This window comes from Desmodus rotundus, chromosome 11 (assembly GCF_022682495.2).
Source record: "Desmodus rotundus isolate HL8 chromosome 11, HLdesRot8A.1, whole genome shotgun sequence".
Classification (NCBI taxonomy): domain Eukaryota; kingdom Metazoa; phylum Chordata; class Mammalia; order Chiroptera; family Phyllostomidae; genus Desmodus; species Desmodus rotundus.
In genome coordinates, this window is record NC_071397.1 from 17,391,396 (window position 1) to 17,417,012 (window position 25,617).

At 48.4% G+C, this 25,617-nt stretch overlaps 1 protein-coding gene across 1 annotated transcript in view; it reads right to left on the reverse strand.

Moving 5' to 3' along the window:
- Positions 1–25,617, reverse strand: part of TRAM2 (translocation associated membrane protein 2) — a 70,284-nt gene that overhangs the window by 14,166 nt on the left and 30,501 nt on the right. Inside the window, exon 2 of the mRNA XM_045193109.3 lies at positions 16,658–16,721. Coding sequence (XP_045049044.2) covers positions 16,658–16,721 — 64 coding nt within the window. The remainder of the gene's footprint in view (positions 1–16,657; positions 16,722–25,617) is intronic.

Consider the following 25,617-nt stretch of genomic DNA (forward strand, 5'->3'; position numbering starts at 1 on the left):
AAACCCTCGCCTCAGAAGAAAGGGTTTCCCCCTAGAACCCTACCTCTGGACTTGACCCTTGCAAAGTGCCGATGGGGAGGGCTCAGGGGAATGAAGCAGACCCCGATTTGGGAGGGCCCCATCCCGAGCCCGGGCAGGAGAGCACAGCGGTCACAAGCCAGAGGCTGGATCACTCCCTGGCTGTACGACTATGGAGAAGTGACAACCTCTCTGAGGTGCCGTTTCCTCCTCTGTAAAATGGGACTGTAGTCATATGTCACCAAGGAAGCACAGCACAGGGGTTATGAGTGGGGACTCAGAAGTCTGCGCTGGTCTAGCAGCTGTCATTTACTTCCTGTGTGATTTGGGGGTACCTCTAATGTGAGGCCTTTCTGTGCCTCCACTTCCTCATCTGTAAAATGAGGATAACAGAAGCTTCTGCATCGTATGGTTACTGTGAGAATTAGATGACTTAATAAATGCAAAGTGCCTAGGACAGTATCTGTAGCAAAGTAACTGCTATATATGTATTTGCTATTTTTGTTGTTGATACTGAGAGAATTACATTATTGTGAGAATAAGATAATTTGTAGGCAAGGTGCTTATCACAGTGCCTGCAGCCATGGTAAGCACAAAATAAATGGTAGTTTATTAAAATATTATTTAATAGTAATCAATTAGAATCCCAAATATGTAAGTCTTATAAAGCTTGGCTGGTAGAGTCTCTCCCTCCATGAACACAGGATTCACGCCTGTGTTTGAGTCAGCAGGCTGCAGGGTTGCGAGAGTCTGTGAACTTGGGTCTGGATTTTTGCTGCTTGGTAAGTCCCCTCCCGCCAGCACTTGCTCCGACCATCTTTCCAGCAGCGCTGCATTCGCGCCGAGTCACATGCATGAGTCATCTCTCTCTGCTGAGATGCAGTTACCAGGAGGTAGGTGAGTTGCAGGGTGGCCACAGAACAAAGTAGACCTGATTCTCTGAGAGTCAACCCACAGCATCAGCCACCCTGGGCTGGGAGAATGTGGAGTGGGTGGTAATGAGGGGGTGTGGGGGACGGCACGGACAGGGAGCATATGAACTCTGAAATCCAACAAACTTTCCTTCTTCCTCTCCTTCTTCCTTTCCACAAAGGCCTACTCTGTGAGAGGCACTGGGCCAACAGTTGAAATGTGGATAGAAGATACCGTCCCGGTTTCAGAGTGCACAGACCAGCAAGGGGATGGACAAATGAATGCACTGCTACCTATGGACAGGCACGGGGTACCAAGAGGGAAAGAGAGCAACACAGGGGGCCAAGGCAAGCGAGGGCCTGACTCGGCGGGGGTGAAGGTGGTGAGGTAGCAGGTCGGGGTGAACAGGAAACCAGGAATGAGTAGGCGTGGTCCGGCAGTGATTGGGGGCAGCCTAGGCAGAGGAGGCAACATCTGCAAAGACGTGGGGAATGAGGCTGGAAAGCTACAGGACCAGGGGAGGCCGTTGTGGTAGGTGATGAGGCCGCTGTGAGCGGCCTGGGGCCACATGAAAGGGTGTGGGCTTTATCCTGAAGGCTACATGGAAACATCGAAGAATTCAAATTCATCAGGAAAATGATCATATTTGGGTTTTTGGTAAGTTTCTCTGGCAGCAGTGAACAGCATCGTGCCTGGAGGTAAAGGCCGCAGGTAAGGAACACAGGGGCAGGAGAAGAAAGCTGAAGAGACGGACAGGGCTGCCAGAGACAGAGAACGGGTAAGACTGGGCGGCTGCCCCTCCAAAGGGGCTGAGACCTGGGAGGGGGAGTCAGGCACTGAGGACCCGAGGAGAAGACCCTGGCCATGGAGCAGAGGTAGGAACAGGGCTCAGCCTCTTCTTTCTCTTGTCCATCAGTGAAGCTCAGATTACATTTCCTCCGAGTTTTTCAGAAGGGAGGATCAAAGGAGACTAATTAGATGGTAGCATATTTTGAAACCATAAAATTACTAAACACATGCAAAGTTTCATCATCAAGACCAGCATTATCAGGCAGAATGGAGTTCAAAAGCACAGTCCAAAAACAGTGAAATTACACGTGTCGAGACGTCGGATTTTCCATTTAAAGCATACGTGGGGTCACCTGCCACTCTCCCCAAGTGCCATGGTTCCAGGGCTGCGACCACAGCCTAAATCCTTCTTGAAACAAGAATGAATATGTGGAATGATACATTCTTCTGCTCCTTTGCTATTGAGAGCAACATGCGTGTTTGATTGTTAACCAACAAACCGTGTTCAAGGCTCCATGCCGGGCACTAGGAGATACCAAAACCAACAAACCGTGTTCAAGGCTCCATGCCGGGCACTAGGAGATACCAATGAACAAGGTGGGAACCGCCCTGCCCTTCTGGAGCTTTCAGGGCACACATCAAACTCTCCTGTTCTGAAAATCCAGAGGCCAAAGAATGCTACAACAACAAACAAGCAACCACATTAAAAAATGGCAAATAGCTATTTCTCCAGAGAAGACATCTCAACGGCCAACAGGTCCATGGAAAGGCACTAGGGAAATGGAAATCAGAACACAGTGAGACACCACCTCACACGCATTACAATGGCTACAATTTGGGAGATAAAAGCAACAGAGAATAACAAGCGTTGGTGAAGATGTGTATAAATTAGAGTCTTTGTGTGTTGCTTGTGGGAATATAAAATGGTACAGTCACTGTGGAAAACAGCATGGTGGTTCCTCAAAATGAAAAATAGAACTACCATAGGATCCAGCAATTCCACTTCTGGATATATACTCAACAGAATTGGAAGCAGGAGCTTGGAGAAATATTTGTACACCGAGGTCCATAGCAGCATTATTCACAATAGCCAAAGGTGGAAAGAAGCCCAGCGTTTATCAGCAGATGAATGGAAGAACAAAGTGTGGTATATACATACCTAATAGAATATTATTCGGCCGCAAAAGGGAATCCTGTCACATCCTACAACACAGGTGAAGCTGGAGGACACTATGCTAAATAAGATAAGCTAGTCACAGAGAGACAAATGCTGCGTGATTCCATCACATGAAGGTTCTGGAGTCGTCACACTCACAGAAACAGGAAAGAGGGCGGTGGTTGCCAGGGGAGGGGTAAAGGGGACTGGAGAATCGCTGTTTAATGGGTACAAGGCTTCGGTTCTGCAAGACTGGTTGCCCAACAATGTGAGTGTACTTAATGCTATGGACACTTCAAAACGGCAAAGATTGTACATTTTCTATTTTGTGGATTTACCACAATTTAAAACAAACACAAGTGACCCAGTGTGATTAAGTGCTCTGACAGGGACTGAGGGCTGAGGGGGAATGATACGGAGGGTGGTCAACGCGGGGGCAGGGAGTGCAGGGGGACGGAGGGATGGATAAAGCTGGAGAGCAGGGTGGGGCAGGCTGAAGAGGTAGAGGGCCAGGGAACACGGGCCCCCTTACAGGTCATGGCAAAGTATCTGAAAGGCAATGGAAAGCTGCTGGAAGATACCAGTTCCATACACATTTATATCGATCCCTCTTGTGCCATATGTTGAATGGGTAAGAGAGACAGGGAGAGCAGTTAGAAGGCGCCTGCAGGGATTGCAGGCAAGGGGTGGCGGTGGGGGGCCCGCACTAGGACCGTGGCAGAGGGGTGGAGAGAAGACCAGTTTGGAGAGATGTGGGAGATGAGATCAAAAGAACCAGCGGATAGACTGACTAGCTGTGGGGAATGATTCTAGAATTCCTTCCGGAATCTCATCTGTAATCTGTAGTCCTCCACGGTTTCACAATCCTTCAGCATGCACTGTCTTGCTTGATCCTCAGAACCATCTCATAAGGTGAGCAAGGAAAACGGGTGAAGAAACAGGATTCAGAGTTAAGGGAAATGGGCCATTTCTTAGGTCTCCCAGTATCCAAAAGCCATCTGAGGGTCAACCCAACCCCCTCATGTCCTCCCCAGGCCCTGAGTCCTTACTGGTAAGAAGCCATTCCTTCGATCCCTACCTCTCGCAATCCTAGCAGGCAGCATCATTCGCGAACACCCCAAAGCTGCGCTCTGAGTCATACACAGTATTTCTATGCTCCCCTTTATGTGGTATCTTCCTTTTGATCAGAACAGGAAAGTAAATTCACTTGACCCCCATCTGCTTTCAACACAGCTATGGAGATTGAAACTTTGTGTTTTTCTAAGAGGCTATAAACAAATTAATGCTTTTGATTTTTTTCTTTGTAAATTGTTGGTTGCTCACTAATTTTCATAAACATCCCCTCCCTACCCAAGTGTGAACTCCTACTCCGTAAGCACTGCCCCGTCTCACACGAGTTCTCAGAGAGAACGGCGGTAGTTGGGCAATAATGTGTCATTTTTTCAGATGAAAAAGCATCAGCACATCTCTGAGCTATTAGACCAGAGGGATGATTCTGGTCACAAGTCATAGCAAAATGCCTACAGAGACCACCAGGTGGGTGATAATGCAAATGAGCAAAGTGGTCCAGGTGTCTGAAGGTAAATCCTCTCCACAGAGGTCTGCTGCATTGACTAGGAATAGTCTTTCTTCCACAGTACACTTGCCACTGTTTTTCCTTCAACGTATCACCCTCTTGGTGTTTCTCATTTCCACCTGGAGAGAGGAACAAGTTTAAGAAATATCTACTTTCCTTTAACCTTACTAAAACAAAAACAACAGTCAAAACTGGGATAAATGGCATCGGACAGTCTCCGTGTTAGGGACACACTAGAGAGGAGTGGCGACTGTGGAAAACTGCAGATCATGTGTCCCAAGGGGCTACAGGAAGCGGTGGGGAAGGTGCTTCTCAGCCACTGTGGCCATGGGGAGGGGCACAGCCCAGTGTGGCCAGATTCCCGATATTTCAAAAGCAAAGACAGAGACCTTTACATGAAGTCATCTGATTTTAAAATACTGGTGACTAATTCAAAAACTTTCAAAACACTTTATGGGCCAACACCAAACTGGCCAAAGAAAACACATCTGAAGCCAACTCTGACCACAGGCCACCAATTTACACTCTCCAGCCTAGATGACCCTTGACACCTTTCTAACACCAATATCCTATGAGCCTTCTTCCTCCACACCACCCCCCGCCCGGCCCGCCACGGAGTACATCAATGGGCCCTAGTGTAGAAATTCAACTAGTTTGGGAAGAAAGCACCTTCAATTTAAATACTGATCTTCCCACTGCAGAGGAGTTATCCCATCTCCCATCAAAAGTGACACTCGCATTGTTTGATCGCAGGTTTAAAGGACAACTTAAAAAATCAATAAGAGCCTTGGTTGTTTTGACAAGCTCTGTTACCAGTGGTCCCTTTCTGGGAGTAACACGCTTACTGACCTCCTGTTTTGCTTCCTCTGACTAAAGAGATGTTTTTCTGTTTCCTTTGGTGTCACCTGTAAGCGCTTCTCCCGCCTGCCTTTACATGTTCCAATCTCATCTCATCACTGCTGTGCGGTCTCTGCCCTCCTCCTGTGACCTGAGCCGGTTGGCGGCCACTGGTGTGCTTTTCATATCTCCTTAGAGTCCAAGCATTTGGCAGCGAGGCTTCTGCCTCTGTCTGAAAAACTGGCTGTTTAAATAGCATCAATGCACAACTCGGATGCTTCTCCCCTGCCCAGGCTCGTTCCTAAGCCCTGCACACCTGCATTTGGCTTCCGTGCTTCCGGCCAGCTCTGCTTTCACATTCCTTCAAATCTTTTACAATATATACAGCGTGCGGCAGAAGTAATGCCTGTTTGGGTGTAGTTGGTAGGGCTATAATGTGGGCGTAATAAACTGTAGTTTTAATTTGAACATGTCACCCAAAATGTCATATGGTGTGCTTGAGTGTGATATTGCTACATTACAGAATTACATGCTTATGATTCTGTAATTAAAAAGGGGCATTATCTGTGCCAGACCCCTGTGTATTTATATGAATCTGAACTTAAGTGTGAAAAAACCCCACCATTAACAAAACCAAGAGGCCAATGATCACCTAGGGGGAAATATTTACAATTCAGATCATACACAAGGGGCTAATGCTAATATGGAAGGAGCTCCTAGGACTTGGGGATAAAAAAGACAGAATGGGCAAAACATATAAACAGATAATTCACAAATAAAAAAACACAGATGGCCCTTATACATTTAAAAAGATGCTCAACCTTTCACAGAAGAGAAATGCAAAGTAAAACTACAATGAGATACCACTTTATACATATCAGATTGGCAAAAACCCGGAGATCGACAACGCTCTCCTGCGGAGGCGAGGCTATGGGGAACCAGGCTCTCTCACACACTGCGAGTGAGAAGGCGAACGAACCATCTCTTTGGAGGGGCAACAGTGGCAGTTTTTACGGAGGTTACAAATGCATCGGCCCTTTGATGTGGAAATGCAGAAATTCCACTTCTGGGAATTTATCTTACAGCTCATACCTGCTTTGTTCAAAATAACACGTGTACAAGGCTATGCACGGCAGCACTGTGTTAAACAACAAACTAATGGGGACAACACAGGTTGCTTTCCTCTCCTGGGGACTGGCTACATAGCCAGAGTTACGATGCTCCACAAAGCGTGGCTGTGGACTCACGGAGGCAGCATCCCCTGTGAGCTTAAAGATGTATAACCTTGCACACCCACTCCAGGCCTATTGAATCAGAAACTCAAAATATAGCCCAGAAACCCAGCTGACTCTGATTCACGCTACAATTTAACAAGCACTGATGTAAACAAAGCAGCTGCTTTTCAAAATCAGAGAGAAATGAAGACCAAGAGCAGGTAAAGCTAATCAGGAGACAGAAAACAGAACTGTAGTTACACTGAGGGGCTCATGGGCTAGAGGAAGCACGAGGAAGCCGGGGGGGCTGTGCCTCATCTCGACGACGGTTCGTTACATGGGCGTGCACACATGTAAGAGCTCACGACGCCGGGCTCTCATCTAGATGACGGTTCGTTACATGGGCGCACACACGTGTAAGAGCTCACGACGCCGGGCTCTCATCTAGATGACAGTTCGTTACATGGGTGCACACATATGTAAGAGCTCATGACGCTGGGCCCTCATCTAGATGACGGTTCGTTACATGGGCGCACACACATGTAAGAGCTCACGACGCCGGGCTCTCATCTAGATGACGGTTCGTTACATGGGCGTGCACACACTCGTAAGAGCTCACGACGCTGGGCTCTCATCTAGATGACAGTTCGTTACATGGGTGCACACATATGTAAGAGCTCATGACGCTGGGCCCTCATCTAGATGACGGTTCGTTACATGGGTGCACACATGTGTAAGAGCTCACGACGCTGGGCCCTCATCTAGATAACGGTTCGTTACATGGGTGCACATGTGTAAGAGCTCACGACGCTGGGCTCTCATCTAGATGACGGTTCGTTACATGGGTGCACACATGTGTAAGAGCTCATGACGCTGGGCTCTCATCTAGATGATGGTTCGTTACATGGGTGCACACGTGTAAGAGCTCACGACGCTGGGCTCTCATCTAGATGACGGTTCATTACATGGGTGCACACATGTGTAAGAGCTCATGACGCTGGGCTCTCATCTAGATGATGGTTCATTACATGGGTGCACACATGTGTAAGGGCTCACGACGCTGGGCTCTCATCTAGATGACGGTTCATTACATGGGTGCACACATGTGTAAGGGCTCACGACGCTGGGCTCTCAGGAAACATGTGTGCTTTGCTGCGTATGTTACGTGGACGTCAATAAAATTTCTGAAGAAAATGATGATGCTCTCTACATAGTGATGGAATGATATCCAGAATGCATTATTTAGTGTAACGAAAAAGCAAGGTATAGGTAGAATACACAGTATTCCACTTACTACGCGAAAAAGGCGAGAAAAGAAAACGATGTATTTGTATTTGCATGAAGCCCTCGCAGGTGACATAAGAAATTCCGTAAGGATGCACAGGGCATTCGGTGACAGCCCACGGGGGCGTGGGGTCCAAGGAAGGGAGGGCAGGTAGGAGCAGGACTGTCACTCTAAGTTTCTGTACAGATTTTACTTGGAACACGTGAGTGTGTTTTCTATTCAAAAATTTTTAAATAAACACATCTTCAAATTCTTCCTGCTTTGTACAAATGAAATTTTAAAAGCGGGGTCTTCCCTACCTCGCTGCTCTGTTTTTTCTTGTTTGTTTCCCCATCGTGGCCCAGACCAGACATGGACCAGACACCGCAGCTCCTGTCTGCAGCGGCCGGTTGCCTATCCTGTGATCCAGGGTCTCTCTGCCACAGGCAGCTTTTCTGGACCACGGGGAGAACACCATCTACCTTCCCTCACAAAGCTGGACGGATAACGCGGAGAGCCGACTTAGGAACTGTAAAATAACGTGCCACACAACCAGGTGAGATCGTTAGGACTGCTTCCAACAGGAAGAGTCAGAAGCCAAAGGACAGAACAGTCACCACCCAGCACACACAGGAACACTTCCCTTGGGGTGCTCGCATAGGGTAACGCTACGAACACCTCTAGGCCATCTGCTCAGCGCTGGCTCTGGGCCTGGCACTGTAGTGAGCACATCTCATATACGGCATCGCTGACTCCGCACAGCAATCCTGAGACTTGGCCTCATCTACAGACACGCAGCTGAGGCTCAGAGGCCAGCAGCAACTCTAACCACGCACAGACGCCAGGGGCAAGGCCCTTCCGTCTTCCCACCTGGCCTCTCTGCTTCCTGGCTCCCCTTCGAATCACACAGAGAGTGCATTCATTAAACCCCCGAGGTGCCAGGGAAAAAAGAGGAGCTGAGGACAGGCACAGGGCACACAGCACGGGCACACGGCAGCATTCTGAGCTCCACCCTGGCCCGTCTCCGCAGGCTGCCAGCCGCACCCTCTCCGACCTCCCCACCAGACGATGCAGCCTGTGGCATTTGAACTGTAAGCGCCATGGTGGTTCCCACGTGCACACACACTGTTAGGGGCTGAATGACAGTCCCCTGCACCCAACACAGAAAAAGACATGCTGGAGTCCTAACCCATAGCACCTCAGATGTGACCTTATTTGAAGACAGGGTCATCAAGTTGAAATAAGGTCCTTTGAGTGGGCCCGAATCCAACAGGACAGGTATCTTTATAAAAAGGGGGAATGTGGACACAGACAGACACACCTAGAGGGAAGACAGTCATCTATAAGCCAAGGAGGCAGACCTGGAACGGATCGTTCCCTCACTCACAGCTCTCAAAGGAACCAACACTGCCAACACCTTGCCTTCGGACTTGCAGCTCCCCTAAATGTGAGACTGTAAATTTCTGTTGTGTAAGCCGCCCAGTCTGTGGTACTTTGTCACCGCAGCCCAAACACACACACACACACACACACACCCTCCTTCAGGATGCCCAGAAAAGTAAAGACATAGCTAGGAGTCTTCAAAGTTACCATTTTAACCCCATATTGCATGACTGGGTTATATTTTCTCCAGTCTTACAGTAAGGTAGGAAGACAAGAAAAGGACATTTTTATGATGTAAAAAGATGTAGCAAAAATAAGAGAAGCGTTAAAGAGAATTTGGAAATAAAAACGCTCAGCTTCCGCGTTGTTGTCTTGATGTGCCGTTTCTTCAATGAGGCTGAAACGCCCGCTGTGGCCTTCAGAAAAGAAAGGGCGACAACTCCCAGGGGCCAGGCACGCAGCCTCCGGGACATTTACAACCCTCAGGCTTCCAACGCGGTCCAATCGGCCTGGCCAGGCCGCAGGTGGCGGGAAAGAATGCCTCCAGCTGCAGAAGGCGTGAGCTTTGCTTTTTTAACTCACTGAAAGCCATTAATTCCAAAAGAACAAGTGAGTGAGAAAAATCGTCCTACCTAGAAGAAAAGATTCGATCAGGAGAAACGGAAGGGAAAGAAGTCAAAATGTGGGGTGGGATCCGGGTCAGAGGTTGTGTGAGGGAAGGGAGAGGGCCAGCTGGTTCAGAAGTGACGCAGGAGGAGAGGCAGCCGGAGGCCACAGGTCAAAGTCATCTCCACCAGGGCCCGGCCACGGTTCTTGCACTTCAGACTGGTTAACACACGCCACCGCCACTCACCGCCCCTCCTTCCTTAAACCTCGGCAGTTCCACACTGCACGGGACCAGCCCTCTGCACTGTGGCAGGCAACTACATGAAACCAAGTTGAGGCCGGAAGGGTCACTTCTGAGGTGCTGGTGACGTGAACGAAGGCGTGTGCACTGTGAGAAAATCCACGGAGCTGATGTCTTAGGTCTGTCCGCTTTTCTGCACGCTTGTTAGACCTACATAAGAAGTGCTCTGGTCCGAACGTTTGCGGCCCCCCACCCCTCCACCCCAATTCACATGTTGCAATCCTAGCGCCCAGTGTAATGGGGCCAGAGGCAGGTCCTCTGGGAAGCCATGGGCCATGAGGGTGGAGCCCTCCTGGACGAGACTGGAGTCTTACGAGAGACCCTGCAGAGCCCCCGGGCCTCTCCCACCATGTGACGACACAACAGGAAGCCTGTGACCTGAAAGACAGCCCTCACCTAACCACGCTGGCACTGATCTCAGACTGCCAGCCTCCAGAAGTAAAAGAAACAATTTTGTTGCTTATTAGCCATCCAGTGCGCAGCATTTTGTTATAGCAGACTGAATGTACTAAGACAGTAAGTTTACTGAGAAAAAGAAATCAAGTCCAGAGCTGGCTCTAGGTCCTGGATCAGCAGCTCCCGCCCTTTTTGAAGGTGTCCAGTAATGCCAGGGACACTGAGGTCTCTGGTTTCTCGTATTTGTACAGACAGGACTTCAGGGCCAAAGGGGATCTTAGTGGCTGTCTGGTTTGGCCCGAGGGACCAGGATGCAGCCAGGTCTCTGCCTCCCTAGGTAGGGTCCCCCTTCGCCTACCAGCCAATTTAGCAAACCTAACCTTCCCACAGCTTCCCTGGGCCCTGGTGCTGCATGAGGTGTGAGAAGCCCAGCCCTTCCTCCGCCCTTTCTGGCGCATCCTTGGGACTATTAATGTACTCTCTGCACCCCAGTTCCCTTGGCTATCAAAGGGCCAGCCCAGCCCATGTGAGTCACAAGTCTCCTTCCGCTGGACAGGCCGCAGGTCTGGGTGGGGGAGTTTCATCTGTAGTCAGTAAGGCCTCCATCTCCAGGCCCACTGTTGCCCACCTGTCTCTTCCCTTTTTCGTCCCTCACAAGCTCATCTTACAAAGAGGGGCTCAGTTCAGCGTGTGATGCCAATCTTTCAAGTCCAGGATGCAAACACAAGACAAGACTAATTCCTGCCAGCCAGCCAGGGAACAAAAACACACGCGGAGCCTTAGATAAAGTCCTTCGGCTGAATGAGGCTTTAAAGCCATCTGTCTGAGGCTGTTTTTACAGGGCAGTGTGTCTCATCCTAGATGGCACTGTGAGAACAATGGCCAAGCTATGGTGTGGGAGGTTCCCGGGCTTTTCATCTCTAGCTTCAAAATGCCACACGGCAGCTGGTGGCCATAAAACCGGCTGGGGCCAACGGAGCCCAGGGATGGGTCCTCCTCACCTTTCATTACTGCAAAAGAAACCCTTCTCTGGAAGAGGTCCCCCACCCTAAGCCTTTTGTTCTAGGTATGCAGCAGGCAGGCTCCGGGATGGCAGAACTCCGCGACCCCGACCCACACTGCCTTGCAAACACACCTCTGACTTCTGAGGGCACTGCAGCCCCAGCCTGAAACCACATCTACCCAGCGGGACTCCCTACCTCCCCCGACCCTGCAGACCAAACACTTAGAGCAAAACCGAGATTCAGAGAGAACAGAAAGACACAAATGAGTCACCGGATTTTGTGGGTTGCCCTGCCATACCTTTGGGGTGAGAAGGAAGGGGTCATTTGAAAGCCTACTTGGAGCTTTCTGCCCAGGGCGCTTAGAGCACGGCTTCTCCGACTCTAACCAGGAGTCCCGTTCTGACACAGGAGGCCTGTGGGGGGGCCTGAGAGGCTGCGGTTTCTAACAAGTTCGCAGGCACACTGATAGTGTGGGTCTGTGAACAACCTGAGTGGCAAGTGCGCGGAAGGCCGCCTGAGGCTTCCCATCCTCAGGAAACACGTGGGGCGAGGCAGGGACCTTCAACCTTGCAGATGAGAGGTGGAGACCCAGGTGTTAAGTGGTTTGCCCAAGACAATTCAGCAAATTAGTGGCACGACGCCAAACAACCTTGCAAACACTTAGCCTGCTTGAGTCACCTGTTCTATATCAGAAGGCAAGCCAGCAGGCCTTGAGTACGTCTGTGCAGAAAAAAAACCAAACCAAACCTCTAGTCTTTGCTGACCTTGTACAGTCTATATATTGCTTGCCATGATACCAGAGGCTTCGTGGTATTTTCATCAGAAAGAAGACTCAGAGTGTCTAACGGTAAGACCAGAAACCTGACATTTTAGTCCCTGCCAGAGCTGGGCAGGGTTCATGGCAGACAGACAAAATATAGGATAGCCAGTTAAACTTCAATTTCACACAAAGAGTAATTTTCCAGTATAATTACATTCCGTGCATAATCTGAGATATACTTACAATAAAAAGTATTTGTTGTTTTATCTGAAATTCAAATTTAACTGGTGATCTTAGATTTTTTTCCCCTAAGTCTGACAACCCTAACAGGGTTGCAGGTGGGAATAAGGAGACTAGGGATTTGGTAACAAGGAACACTTCCTGCTTCACTGCTGTTGACCTTAAAGACCATCGCAAGGATGCTGGTGTGGCGGGCCCTCCACCAGATGCGCAAGTTATCACTGCAGCTGCTGTGCCCATCTCCTCTTTACGTTCGTCTCCCTGAACGGAGCTTCATCTCCCTAACTAGCCTATAATGTGACTACACCCCACATTTATAGCTGGAGTTTTGAGCTGAGTCGTGCCCCCCAAATTCATACGTTGTTGAAGTCCTAACCCCCAGCACTCCAGAACGTGACCTGATTTGGAAACAGGGTTGTTGAAGACGTCATCAGCTGAGATGAGGTCATGATGGAGAATGGGCCTCTGGTCCAATATGACTGATGTCCTTGTCTGAAGGGAAAACTTGGACACAGAGACTGACATGCACGCAGAGTGAAGGCCATGGGAGGACTGGCCTTGTGCTGCCACAGACCAAGGAACGACCAGAAGCTGGGAGAGAGGCTGAACAGTCACTTCCCTAAAGCCTTCAGAGGGAGCGTGGCCTTGCTGGCTTTGATCTTGGACTTCCAGCCTCAAGATCTGTGAGACAATAAATTTCTGTTGTTTCAGCCACTCGGTCTGCGGTATTCAACACTTTGGTTACTGCAGCCCCGCAAACAAATGCTGAGAGCTGGGCAGAAGACAGCAGAGAAGACGAGGGAACAAAACAAAACAAGCAGGAGAACTCATCAACATGACCATTAGCTGTTTTCCACGGAACCGGAAACCTTAGCCAAGGGAAGACACAGGGATCTAGAAATGGTGAGCCACTACGTATGAAAACACTCACTGCTCTACTGAAACTCGAATTTGAAACATCAAGGTGAACAAGTTACACACTATATAAAGAAGAAACCTCGGAAATAAAAATTTGCCCGTGTTATACAAAATTGATACATTCCCAAGCACCTCCAGCCTTAAAAGAGGTTCACCGGCAGGGTTTTAAAACTTGCAACCTCATCAGACCAGTGATTGTAAGCAGGTCTTTTCCCATGAGAAGTCTGCTTTCCTTCAGTCCTTACAAACCAAGCATTACTGGATCGGTGATTAAAGAGCTCAAAACAAAATTAAGCAGGCTATTCTGATTTCACTGTCTCTCTCAATTATTTGCTTGTCATATTTCAAATAGCCCCAAATGGCAAGATTTAAACAAAAGATAGGCTATTTAACAACACTTTAGCCTTCCTTTCTAAAGTCACTGAAACCACCACAATTCAGTATGAATTTTAATGTACCTTCACCTTTACCCAGAACTTGTTCTGGCCTGGAGGAGGATTCCAGGGGCAGAATTCAATAGTCCCACACCAGGAAAATGCCAAACCTAGCTGCCTCCAGTCCCACTGGCCTTCATTTACGACACGTGCTAAGGTGTTCGTTTCTCTCTTGAGGCCTCTGGACATGCTGAACCCTCCGCCTGGAATGTACTTTCTTGTCTACAGAACCCCCTCCCTATAAACACAACTTCCTACACACACACACAGGTTAGTGTCACTTTCTCGGAAACTTCTTCAATCACCACCTTTTATTTTTCCTCATCACGTAACCTTGCATATTTCTTTCACCACAACTACTGCAAGTATAATTATTTATTGTTTGCTTGCTTATTATCCGTCCCTCCCTAATCAAATGGTAAGCTCCATGAGTCAGAGATCAGACGTGTTTTCTACGTTACACCAGGGCCTAGTGCAGAGGAAGCACACAGATACTTGCCTGGCTTGGTCAATTAATTATTTAAAACTAGCAAATGAAGGCATGATGTAATTAATACTGGCACACCCCCAAAACGTGATGGGATGCTCTTTACGCTCAGGGGCTCTGAGGTCAACCCTGGATCATAAAGTGTATGCATCTCTTCCTGGCTGCAAAAGGGATGCTTTTAAAATAACTTGTCACCCTGGCTGGTGTGGCTCAGTGGATTGAGCACTGGCCTACAGACCGAAGGGTTGCTGGTTCGATTCCCAGTCAAGACACATGCCTGGGTTGTGGGGCAGGTCCCCGGGTGGGCACATGCAAGAGGGAAGAGATTGATGTATTTCTCACACATCATGTTTCTCTCCCTCTCTCTATGAATAAATTTGAAGTATTTTCTTTAAAAAAAGATATCACTTGTCTACTAATTTCTCTGAGAAAGTCTACACTTCTCATCCTGGCTGTGAAAAGGATGTTTTTAAGATATCACTTGTCTATGAATTTCTCTGAGCAACCCCCTGATCGTGATCTGGCTTTACCAACAGTCCCTTCCTATAACAAAGGCCTGCTGTGGGCCCAGGGCAGCACTTTCTCCCGGTAAATTAACAAAGCCTTGCTGGGTCACAATCAGGCACCAATATAAATTGACTTTAGGGAGAAATGTAACAAAAATACAAGTACACCATTTGGTAGCTGAATATCTCTTGATAAATTAGTAAACTGGCATTCATTCTAACATTAAAAAAAAGAAAAGCTTATGTATTTTATGTTTACAAAACAATTAGGATTTATAAGTTCTAAGAATTAGATGGCAGAGGGTAACTTGGCAATACATATATAAAACCTTTAAAATTTACATACTACTTGACCCAGAAATTCCAGGAACAAGAGTTTATCCTAAGAAAATAATTATTAATACATGCAAAAATTTAGTCGCAAGAATGTTTACGCTAGCACTGTTTACAATAAAAACTAGAAACTTAAATATCCAATAACATGAGATAAAATAGATAACTTGTGGCAATCCCTATTAAGAAATACTCTGTAACTATTCAAACTGTCTTACTGAATGGAATGACAATTGCTGACATGGGAAAAAGGTTCCCTGTATACTAACAGTAAAAGAAGTAGAATAGCCCATACTCCAAAGTGTTAACCATAGTTTTTGCTGGGGTCATTTATGATTTTCATCTTCTCATGTTTATCTGCATTTTATAAATTTCCTTGGAAAGACATGCAATACCCATGTAAATGTATTCTGAAAAAAAGTTATTTAAAATTAAGCAGCCAGGAAAGGACAAATACTACATGGTTCGACTTATACGAGGCACCTAGAACAGTTAAGTTCACAGAGACAGAAAGCAGAAGGGCGGCTGCCAGGGGCTGGGGCGGGGGAGGACTGGTGAGGGATGGTTTAACAGGCGCAGAGCCCGGGTTTGGCGAGAGGAGGAGTTCCAAAGGTGGAGGGTGGCGATGGCTGCCCGACAGTGTGAATGTCGTTAGCGTCACCGACTGAGCACTTAAAAATGGTTAAGATGGTAAATTTGATGCTATCTGCATTTTACCACATTTTTAAAAACTTAAAAATTTTAAATGAGTAAATCGTAAGCTGAGCTAGGTTTAGAGGGGTCTACACTACTAAAATTTTCAAGAGCTAAGAAGACGACTTTGACTGTGGACCACACGGTGCTGAGCAAGACAGCCCGCGGTGCCCACCAGGGCTGGAGTGTGCCTTGGGAGGGGCAGGCACCTGCCTGGTCCCCGTCTCCTGGTGCCAGCCACAGCGTTTTCTGTCTCTTCTCACACGAGCATGGAGCTTTGCCCTCTCCTGCCAGCATCCCTTAGTTGGTTCTCCTACGAAGAACTGATTTGGTTGCCCCAGAAGCATGGCTTCTCCCAGAGCAGGGGTACAGGGACTGCAGGGGCCAGGCAAGTCCAGAAAAGATTCGAAGCCACATCCTCCATGGGCCATGGGTTAAGGGATTTGCCCCCAAGTCCTTCATCTTGTCATTGGTGGAGCCTGGCAAAGAAAGGAACCTCACCTCAAACTCACCTCTCTACTATAGAATGAAAAGGAGAAAATTAGATTCAGCTAACAAAAATTCTTTCTTTATTCATTAAGAGGGTACTCAGGGCTTTGCAATGAGATGAGGAACATGCCTGGTTCCTGGTGGTGAGCCCCGAGAACCCAGGCTGAAGAGCCGTGGCCGGGGCTGAATGTGGCCTACAGCTATACCCTAATAGTAGGAGGAGGTTGAGTGCTGAGTTTAAAAATCTAAAAAGATCACACGCGTACACAAGAAAAGGAAGCTTTGCAAACCCTGCAGAGTTCACAGGGCCGGGGAAAGACAGAGACTAGTGTTCCGCTTACCTGCTGTAGGCACACTAACGTTATACTGAGGTAAAATAAATAGGAAGGCAGTCTTGGCAGTGACCTGTAAAATAAGGAAAAATAGTTCCAATTTAGCCTCTTGGTGACATGAAAAGGATCGAGCGGAACCTCCCACCAGCCCCCAAGGCCCACCCCTTGTACCTCTCAGACCACAGGCCCCTCCAGTGAAGGCTTTTACCTAATGCCCAGTCAGCACTGGCTCTGTTTCTCTCCCACGTAATGGCATCCCTCCCAATACCTGCACCAAAAGCAAAGAAAACAATCCTGAGCCCCGCATGGGATCTGGACTTGTGCTCACTGCAGATGGAATGAAATACGCTGTGCTTGGCCGGCCCAGCGCTCACAGATAAGGGTGCACATTTGTCTGTCATTCATTCCATTGGTTTAGTTACCCAGCATTGTGGAAGGCAGAGACTAATAGCAGAGGAGGTGCCAGCCTTCTGGAAGCCCAAGGCCTAGCTGAGGGTTCCCCAAGCCTGTTGGTTAATTAACTACACGGTGGACAGCAGCCCCAAAGGCCTAAGCCTGAGCCTCAGAGATGGAGAATTCCAGCTGGTAATTCCACATCTACCCTCCTGTAGGGCATGGGACAAGGCCTAATACCTCACACTTCTGGTTTATTTATTTCAAAAGCTTCCTTTAAAATCTTAGCTGTGCTGTGAAGAAAACTGTGGTTGCCACCTGGCAAATCAGTACTCTGGCAATTTAGCCATCAGGGGAGAGATGACAAAATGTCAGGATTCAAAACTGGACTCAGGAACCGGCTGCCTGGGCTCCAACCTGCCCCTGCCACTTGCTGGCTCTGGCCGTGAGCAAGCCGTCTGACTCCCGAGCCTCACTTCCCCGTCTGCAAGATCGAGGACATCTGCAGTGCCTGGCGGATCTGGGTGACGCTGTCTACAGCTTCCCAGATGTTTCTGACGTGCAGCTGGGGTGGAGACGCACCACCCGCACTGCGCAGCATGTGGGAGGTCAGGGGAAGAGGCCAGACTCGGGCCTTTTCCAGGAAGCCTCTGGAGACAGCTCATCAATAAAGAGTTACTGCTTCTTGTCTAAATGAAAATGTTTAAAGGAGGCGCTGTGGGTGTGGGGAACCGCTCTGGGCGCGGCAAGAAGCAGCAGGAATGGCGCATTCAGCCCTCCTCCTGCGTCCATGCCGGCCGTTCCCAGAGACAGGGTACTGTCCTGTCCTCGACCTTCTCCGTCCAGCGGAGGGCAAGAACTCTGCCCGTCAGCCAGACCCGTTCCGCTCCAGGGGTGTCGTCTGCTCTCTGTACTCGGCGAGGCACGAGCCTTCTCATGTGCACTCTTGTCTCGGGCGTGTTCTGTCCCCAAGGAGGGAAACGTCAGATGAGACTAGGTATTTGAAGTCACTCTGGCGCACACAAAGCCCTCTCCAAATACACAGGCATTTCCTACGCCCACCCAAAACCTGATCACTGTTGTCCCAAGGCCTTTCCCAGGAGCTACTGACCTCCCTTCCAGTCCAGCTGCCCCTATTTCTCTACAACAGATGTATGTACGCTATTTCAGCAAAAACGTGCTACTCACTTCTTTCTTTGGTGGGGTTTTAGTCCCCCTCATCTTGTATTCTGGCCCCCAAAAAACCCTACTGAACTGAATCTCACTCATCCTTCATAACCCAGCTCGGCTGGAACCCCTCGAAGCCGTCCCCCACCTGCCGGCAGGGTGTGACGTGTTCTTCCTCAGGCAGTGCTCTGCAGCACCCCGCACCATGCCATCCTGTCCACCTGCTCACTCGCAGTGCTGCTCAGGTGGCACTGCACGGGGCAGGGCTGTGCTGGCTCACCCGTCCCCATACCCTTCTCAGGTAACTAACCACGTGCACACAGGACGTGCTTAGTAACTGCTCAGTAATGCTCGCTGGAGAGGATGAAAAGTCAAAAACGGAGTCTGTGCTGGTTTACTGTCGCTGCAGCTGGGCTTGGTCACCTGTCACCGCAGCCTTCTCCTTGAGAGCGGTCTTGCTGCTACACCGCCTGAACCTCACCACCACCGCCACCCCAGCCCTGGCGGTCTCTCCCCACCTGCTCATGGCTCGAGTTGGTCACCCTTGACCTGGCCACCTGGCCACACTGGCTGCCATGACTCTCGTGAGGGTAAGCCTTACAATTCCACGTGTGGAGAGCTGGTATTCAACCCTGATTGCACACGTGCCTCCCTGGGGGAGCTCTTCAGATGTCTATGCCTGGGACGCCCCCCGCCAATGAAGCGTCCCCCGCTGGGGCACCAGAGTGTCGGGTGAGCTCCCCAGAGTGCTGTAACGTGCAGCCATGTCTGGGAGCCACACATGCAGAGCCGGTCCCTCGACATCCCCTCAAAGCGGCCTCTCTGCCCGTCTCAGTCTCAGAAACTTTTCTGTGTCCTGCATAAAATTCATTTATGTTTTAAGTAAATTTTTATTTCAATTTCAAAACACACCGTTTTAAAAAGTGAAACAATTCAAAAAAAAAAAAAAGTGAAACAATTCAGAAATAGGTAAAGGAAAGTCCTAATTTCCACTCTATGTTCTCAAGCACTCTTCCTGTGCACTTACCCATTTGAGATTTACATCTTTCATTTTATTTTGACATCGCAACTTGAACTGTGACTACACTACTTCACGCGAGGGATTAAAGACTAAAAAAAAAAAATTTCAAAGAGCTACAACATATTCGATAACATCTACATCACTTTTTTAGCTCTGTGAGTCAAACGGCTGTTGCAGCATCATAGCAGCCCAGGGACAAGTCTCCTCACTGTATTCACTCTACGGTTACTCGGGAAATGTGCAGGCCCACCTTTTGTTTGCTAAGGCCAACATGTAAACAGGTGGCTGTATAACTAAATCTCCCTCCTCCATACTGGTGCCTCCCACTGGCACTTCCCACAGGGCTACCCCCAAAGCTTCACACTGAAAAGCTCACCCAAATAAAACCGGTTCTCTATGGGACTGTATATACAGTATGGAGTCCACTACTCTAACTACTGAAAGAATCATCGCAGTTTTCTTTTGTTTTTTGTGTTTTTTTTTAGACAGACAGACATTTGTTACATGGGCTGCACACATATTTCTTGCCCCAGCCCAGCACAGTCAGTTCTTGGTGTTCACAGGAGTTCTGTGCTGTGAAGTCGCTGTGAACACTGAATCAGGGCAAACAGGTTTCTACAAGTCTCTGGTCACACCACTTCCACCAACGGATCGACGCGTACCCTCGTTTTCTGTGTGTTTTTGTTTTAAGGTGCTGTAGTTAATACCAACTGTTGAAGTACAGACACGGAGCGCAGGGCCGACGCCGCTGTAACTCACGCCCGAAGGACGCTCACCTGACACATGTACGCCCTCCGCCCGGCGCATCACAGCCCCGTGCTCAGGAACACGAGAGAGCACTGCAGCGCCACATCGTGAGGGCCACTGTAAACAGCAAAGCCACCGACAAAAAAGCACGACAATGCAGAAAAAACACTGGCACTAAATGGACTGCAAAAAGGACACTCGCTTCCAGGAGAGCTGAGCAGCATCTTGTTGGACCTCGGCTGGGAACATGCTCATCAGGTCACTCTATATTTTCACTGCTCTGTGCTTGCCCACGACTGGCCCCAACATCACTGGGCAGGTTGATTTGGAGTTGCAAGTATATTACTGAGTATGCGCCCTGGGAGACACACGACTGTGGAGAACGCATCAAGTACACTGGGGCCAGCTCCATCAGCCAAGAGTTCACCCTTTTTAACAGCTTTACTGAGGTGTGATTTACACACCATAAAATTCACCCATTGTAAGTACACAGCTTTCTGGGGTTTATCTTGCCTTGTTTCTGAACGCTCCCTTCACTAGAACAGAAGTTCTCGGAGTGGGAATCTTACCTGCCTTGATTCTCTTCAATCCACAGCCCACAGCAGGGCCTAGACCACGGCCAGCACCCAGTGAGCACTTGTTAAACGGAGGCTGCGACGAAGGAGCAGAGCCAGGGTTGTGCTCCGTTCCCTGACCGACCTCAGCCTGTCATCTGCCCACATTTATACTCCTGTGCACGTCCTCTCTGTCTCCCTGGGCTCACACCAGTGCTGAGCACCTAGTAGGTATCTCACCAATATATATTTGATGAACTAATACTGCAAGCAGCTATAGTATTTAGTAACCATAGATGAACGGTTAATAACTGTTTTCTCAACAGGATTCTGAGATAAAAGGATCTAGGACTTTGATTAAGGCAAAAACGTAGATTCCAGTATTTTTCCAGCCCTACCCCCCAGTTGTAGCAGCAGAAACCATTCCAAATCATGCATCTTCCTTTGTAGGCAGCCGTGCCTGCTCCCACTCTACCGTGTCTCAGAGCAGGGCGCCACCAGTTTCCCTGTTCCACAGGTGAAGAGGCGAAACCTGGGGCACAGAGAGGCAAACGGGCCTCCTGAGACCTCACAGCCTTACAAGCAGAAAAGACAACATTCAATTTGATTTTTTAAGCTTGTTCCAAATACAAATGTAGGATGCATAAACTATAGCACATAGAATAGAATGGCAAATGAAAGAGAGGCAGGAGAGGACCAATATATACATATACATACATATATATATGGCAAAGAGAAGTAGGGAATAAGGCTGATCCACAAAAATGCATTACAGAAAGTCCTATTCATTGGCTAAAGGTGGCCAGAAATTTGACTCTGAGCTTTCTTCAAAGCCATGTGAAGGAAGGAGCGATCAGCTCCTAGATTCACTGCATCCATGAATTAAAAAAACAAAAAGACTATCAGAAAAAGCAACTCTACTTCTCCAGCATAAAAACCATTCCCTGTACTTTAAAAGGTACACCCCCAAAGGTATACCCCCTTTGCACCCCCAAAGTTCACTCCATAATCCTCTCCCCACCTCAGACCAGGGAGAAGGCACCGAACACGCTCCACTCTGCGAGCACAGAAGGCCTAGAAACAGGAGCCTATTAAAAATGTCATTCTAATTATTTCCCACCCCTCTCAGGCTGTTTATAGGAAACATGATTGAATTTAATAGCATTTTAAATGCCAGGCTTAGTGGGTGAAAGGTTAAAAGTGACAATGTGCTAATACACTAATGCAAAGGGAGAACATTAAATTATGTAGGAGGGGCCACCTCCCTCACTCCCCCCTCCCTCTGTCTGTCTGTCTGTCTCTCTCTCTCTCTCTCTCACACACACACACACACACACACATAGAGCTTCACTGAACTTCTAACTAAAACAGGGCATCAAACACAAAGGCAGTGACATTGAGCAAGCTTGTGTAGCCATAACAAAAGCAAAACCGTTCCATAAGCCGTGTTCTATTAGGGGCACATGAATATGAGCTCTTGGTTACAAGGAGACCAAGGATGCCGATGAAACAGCTGCTTCCAGCAAAGCATCCTGGATTTGGACTCCAGTCCCAGTTCAGCTGCAGGGCAGCTGGGTGACCTCAGGCAAGCTATTTTACCTCTCTGGGCCTGTTTTTTTCATGCACTAACAACAGCAGCAGCAATACAGGCAGTTAATGCTATCAGGTGTTCACTCAGTGCCAGGCATGGTTCTGAGTGCTTTATATAAATTATCTCAGGTAGTTCTCACAATGACTCTACAAGCTAGATACTAGTAATATCCCCATTGACAGATACATTGGAAGGACAAGGCCACTGAAGTGGTTAGAATGGATGTCCTTAAAGGGCCTCTTCAGCCTCAGCAGCAAAGACTCTCATTTTGTGATTCCACTTATTTGTCAACACCTGAAACACAGCTTCACTTAGCAGTCTTCCCAAAAGTTCAAAAGATATTACTGCTTCCCCACCTAGTGAAGACAAGGTCTGGGTATCACCTACATCCGACAGACTGAGAAAGTGCGTTAACTCGAGTGCACGCCAGCCTGCCAGCCACAGACACTGGGTACACCCAGGGTTCCAAATGCCCCAATCTGTTCTCTTTCCCCTGCAAGCTGATACCCGGGCACCAAAGAGAAGATAAGAACTGCGGTGAAAGCAGACTCATCACTTTCCTTTGAAGTAGCATTCAGGCCTCTGGTTTGGTTTGTTCTGTCCTCGGCAAACCCAGCCACACACAGGCACTTGGGAGGGGCTGTGCTGGCAGACGAGCCACCGAGAACGGGACAGTGAATGAGACCTGGCTTTCCCAGAAGCAGCTCTGCTGCCGATCGAACAGAATGCAAGGGCTGAACGGCAATGAGCAGCATGTGGCCGACCCAGAACCCCCTGACTGACAGTGAGGACACCCGTTTCCTCCTTCCTGGGAAGACCAGGTAAAGCCAAGTGAAACCTCTCCCAGCTCAGCCTGTTCTCAGGAAGCCAAACAGCCTCCACTCCAGCTTTCCCCAAATTGATTTTGCATCTCTCTGCTGAGGTGGTGGATAGGAAAATTTCGGTCAGACAGGAAAACATTTGAAAGTTACGCCCAATTGGTGGGGAAGAGGTTTTTTTCTTCTTTTTTTTTTTAATGAAAGAGTCTTTTAGCCCTTGTTTCCTGGAGCGTTTGCTCCTGAGGTCCCTGCCTTAGGAGAAGCCAGCGAGTGCGGCTTGTCACCTGCACAAGCGTGTCTATGGCCAGGACTCGATGTACGCAGTTTGCAGCCCCTCCGTCACTCACCAAAAGGCAGACACAACTGAAACAAAGATGCTTTTCACTCTTGCTTTCCGAAATTCTCCGTTTTGGATGACCAGAAGCTACTAGGAGGGCCTAGCGCCTGAAACCAGGGGGCTGAGTTCTGACAGTGCCTTTCTGTGTGGCTTTTAGCAACGCCTGGGGATCCTGGTTTTCTCCCTTGAAAGCTGCCTTGATACAAGAATTGAGCAAACCTAAACACACACACACACACAACAGATTCTCTACAAGCCCAGGTTCACAATGCTGAATAGGTTCACTATTAACGCCATGACACCGTTTTATATCAGACTAAAAAGTGACAATGTATATTTATGAGAAAAATCCCTAATTGGAACAGCCACAGCAAAATATTACTTGCTTTATTATATTCGTCAGTCCCAAAATCTAAACTTTATACTGGGATAAAGAGGAATTTAGAAAGGGTCACTTATAGTTTTAACACCTTTGAACTTGGGCTTTAAAGATCCGTAGGCAGATCCACTGAACCTGCCGTGCTGTTCATCCCCAATCTGGGAAGTCAGTGCGGTACTGAAAACAGGAGGTGGCCTGGGGACAGCCCTTCCCCGCTTCCTACATATCCACGACTTAATTATAACTTTAAGAAGACTGAACAGATTGAACTTGACCTACCATGTGCCTTACAGGCAACCTTAGATAAAATATATACATTCTCATAAAATAAATGTTTCTTCTCTGAAGGACTTAATATATATACTTCATCTTTTCCCTCAAAACATAAAGAGCCCGGATCACCATATCTAACACTCTTACTTGATTATATATTTCAATCCTCTTCACCTCCCCCCATAGCTTTCCCCTTGTCTGGATAACATACCACACTCACAAACCATTTCTCATGGAAGCGCAAACAATAAAAGTAAAGAAGTGCTCACACAGAATAATTGTGAAAACTATCTGTGTCTATAAAATGCACTTCCCTCACCACATGGCAGAGCTCAGACTATGGGCTGCTTTGTGGGGACCCGTAAAACATACACACACTGGTCAAGACAAATTATTCGCACTTCCAACCAACAGCCACCTGTTCAGATGCAGTATCTGAAAAACGAATTAAAAAATCAAAGACAGAAGAAAAAAAAGAAAGGGTTTCAGAGTGTAGAATTTTAGTTTGCAAGTGATTATTGAAGAGTTAAGAGTAGGGAATGTTGTAGACTTGATTTCAGAAAAGGAACCCCAGTGCCCATACATTAGTCATCTCAGCTGCCGTTTTAAAAGAAGCTCTGGTTCCCTAAGGCAGGAAACACAAAGAGCGTGAGCAATTCTGATCTTCACAGATGTGTCCATGACGGCCAGTCAGCAATCACTGGCTGTTGGCAAGAGTGGGAGCCACGGCCCAAGAAACTTATGGCATGTCCTGGCATTTGGGGAAATGAGAGGATTATTCAGGAGCTCCAAAGAGCCAGGGTAGCTGGACCAGGCGGGATGCCATTTGCCTTCATTTGCTCGTTTACGCTTCGGAAAGGAAAGAAGAGGCAGACAATGATCTACTGCAACCACTTTTAGTTATTCTCTACCATCTGGAGAGTTCCCTACGCAAAACATCAGCACGTCATTCCTCCCACTTTGAATGAAGGCCCAGGCTCGTGGATAAGAGCTTGCTAGAAAAACGAACTTTGAGTTCACAGAGGCAGAGCAAAGCGAAGCCGCCTTCAGGGGCCATAAACCAGGTCTGTTTGCCCAGGTAGCCTTCAGAGCCCTCTGGCTGTTTGCGTAAGGTCACATAGGGAGAGGCCCTGCCCCCTGCGTCCCCCGCCGCCCAAATTTAAACGGAGCAAAACAAGGGCTGGAGGGCAAGTAAACACGCTTTGAAAAGAAGCCATTCCGCAGTAATTTTTGACGTGTGACTTCTGTGGTCCCCTTTCTGCACACCCCTGCTCCATCGAAGGGTGTTAACGAGGGAGATGGAGCGATGGGCCCCAGCGCACGGCCACTGCGGTGCCGACCTAAGAGCTGCACTCGTCCACGCACAGCAGGAAGGCCAGGTCAGGCCGGGGCTGTGCCGCGTGCATCTTGACCCTGACTCCCCTTTCTTTCCTACCGGGAGTCACAACAACCCATCCGCTCACAGGGGCCCAGCACTGGAAGCCCCTTCTGGGCGGGCCTCCAGCCCAGGTGCATGAATTCACAGAGACCTGCCAAGGACCACCTGCACGAGGGCACCTGAGAAGTAGGACTTAATGATGATGATTTGATTCAGTTGAATTAAATCAAGGCCAAGAAGGTTCATGGAAAACATCCAGCACTCAAATATCCCTGTTCATCAGCAAATAATGTTCACAAGGGAATATTCCA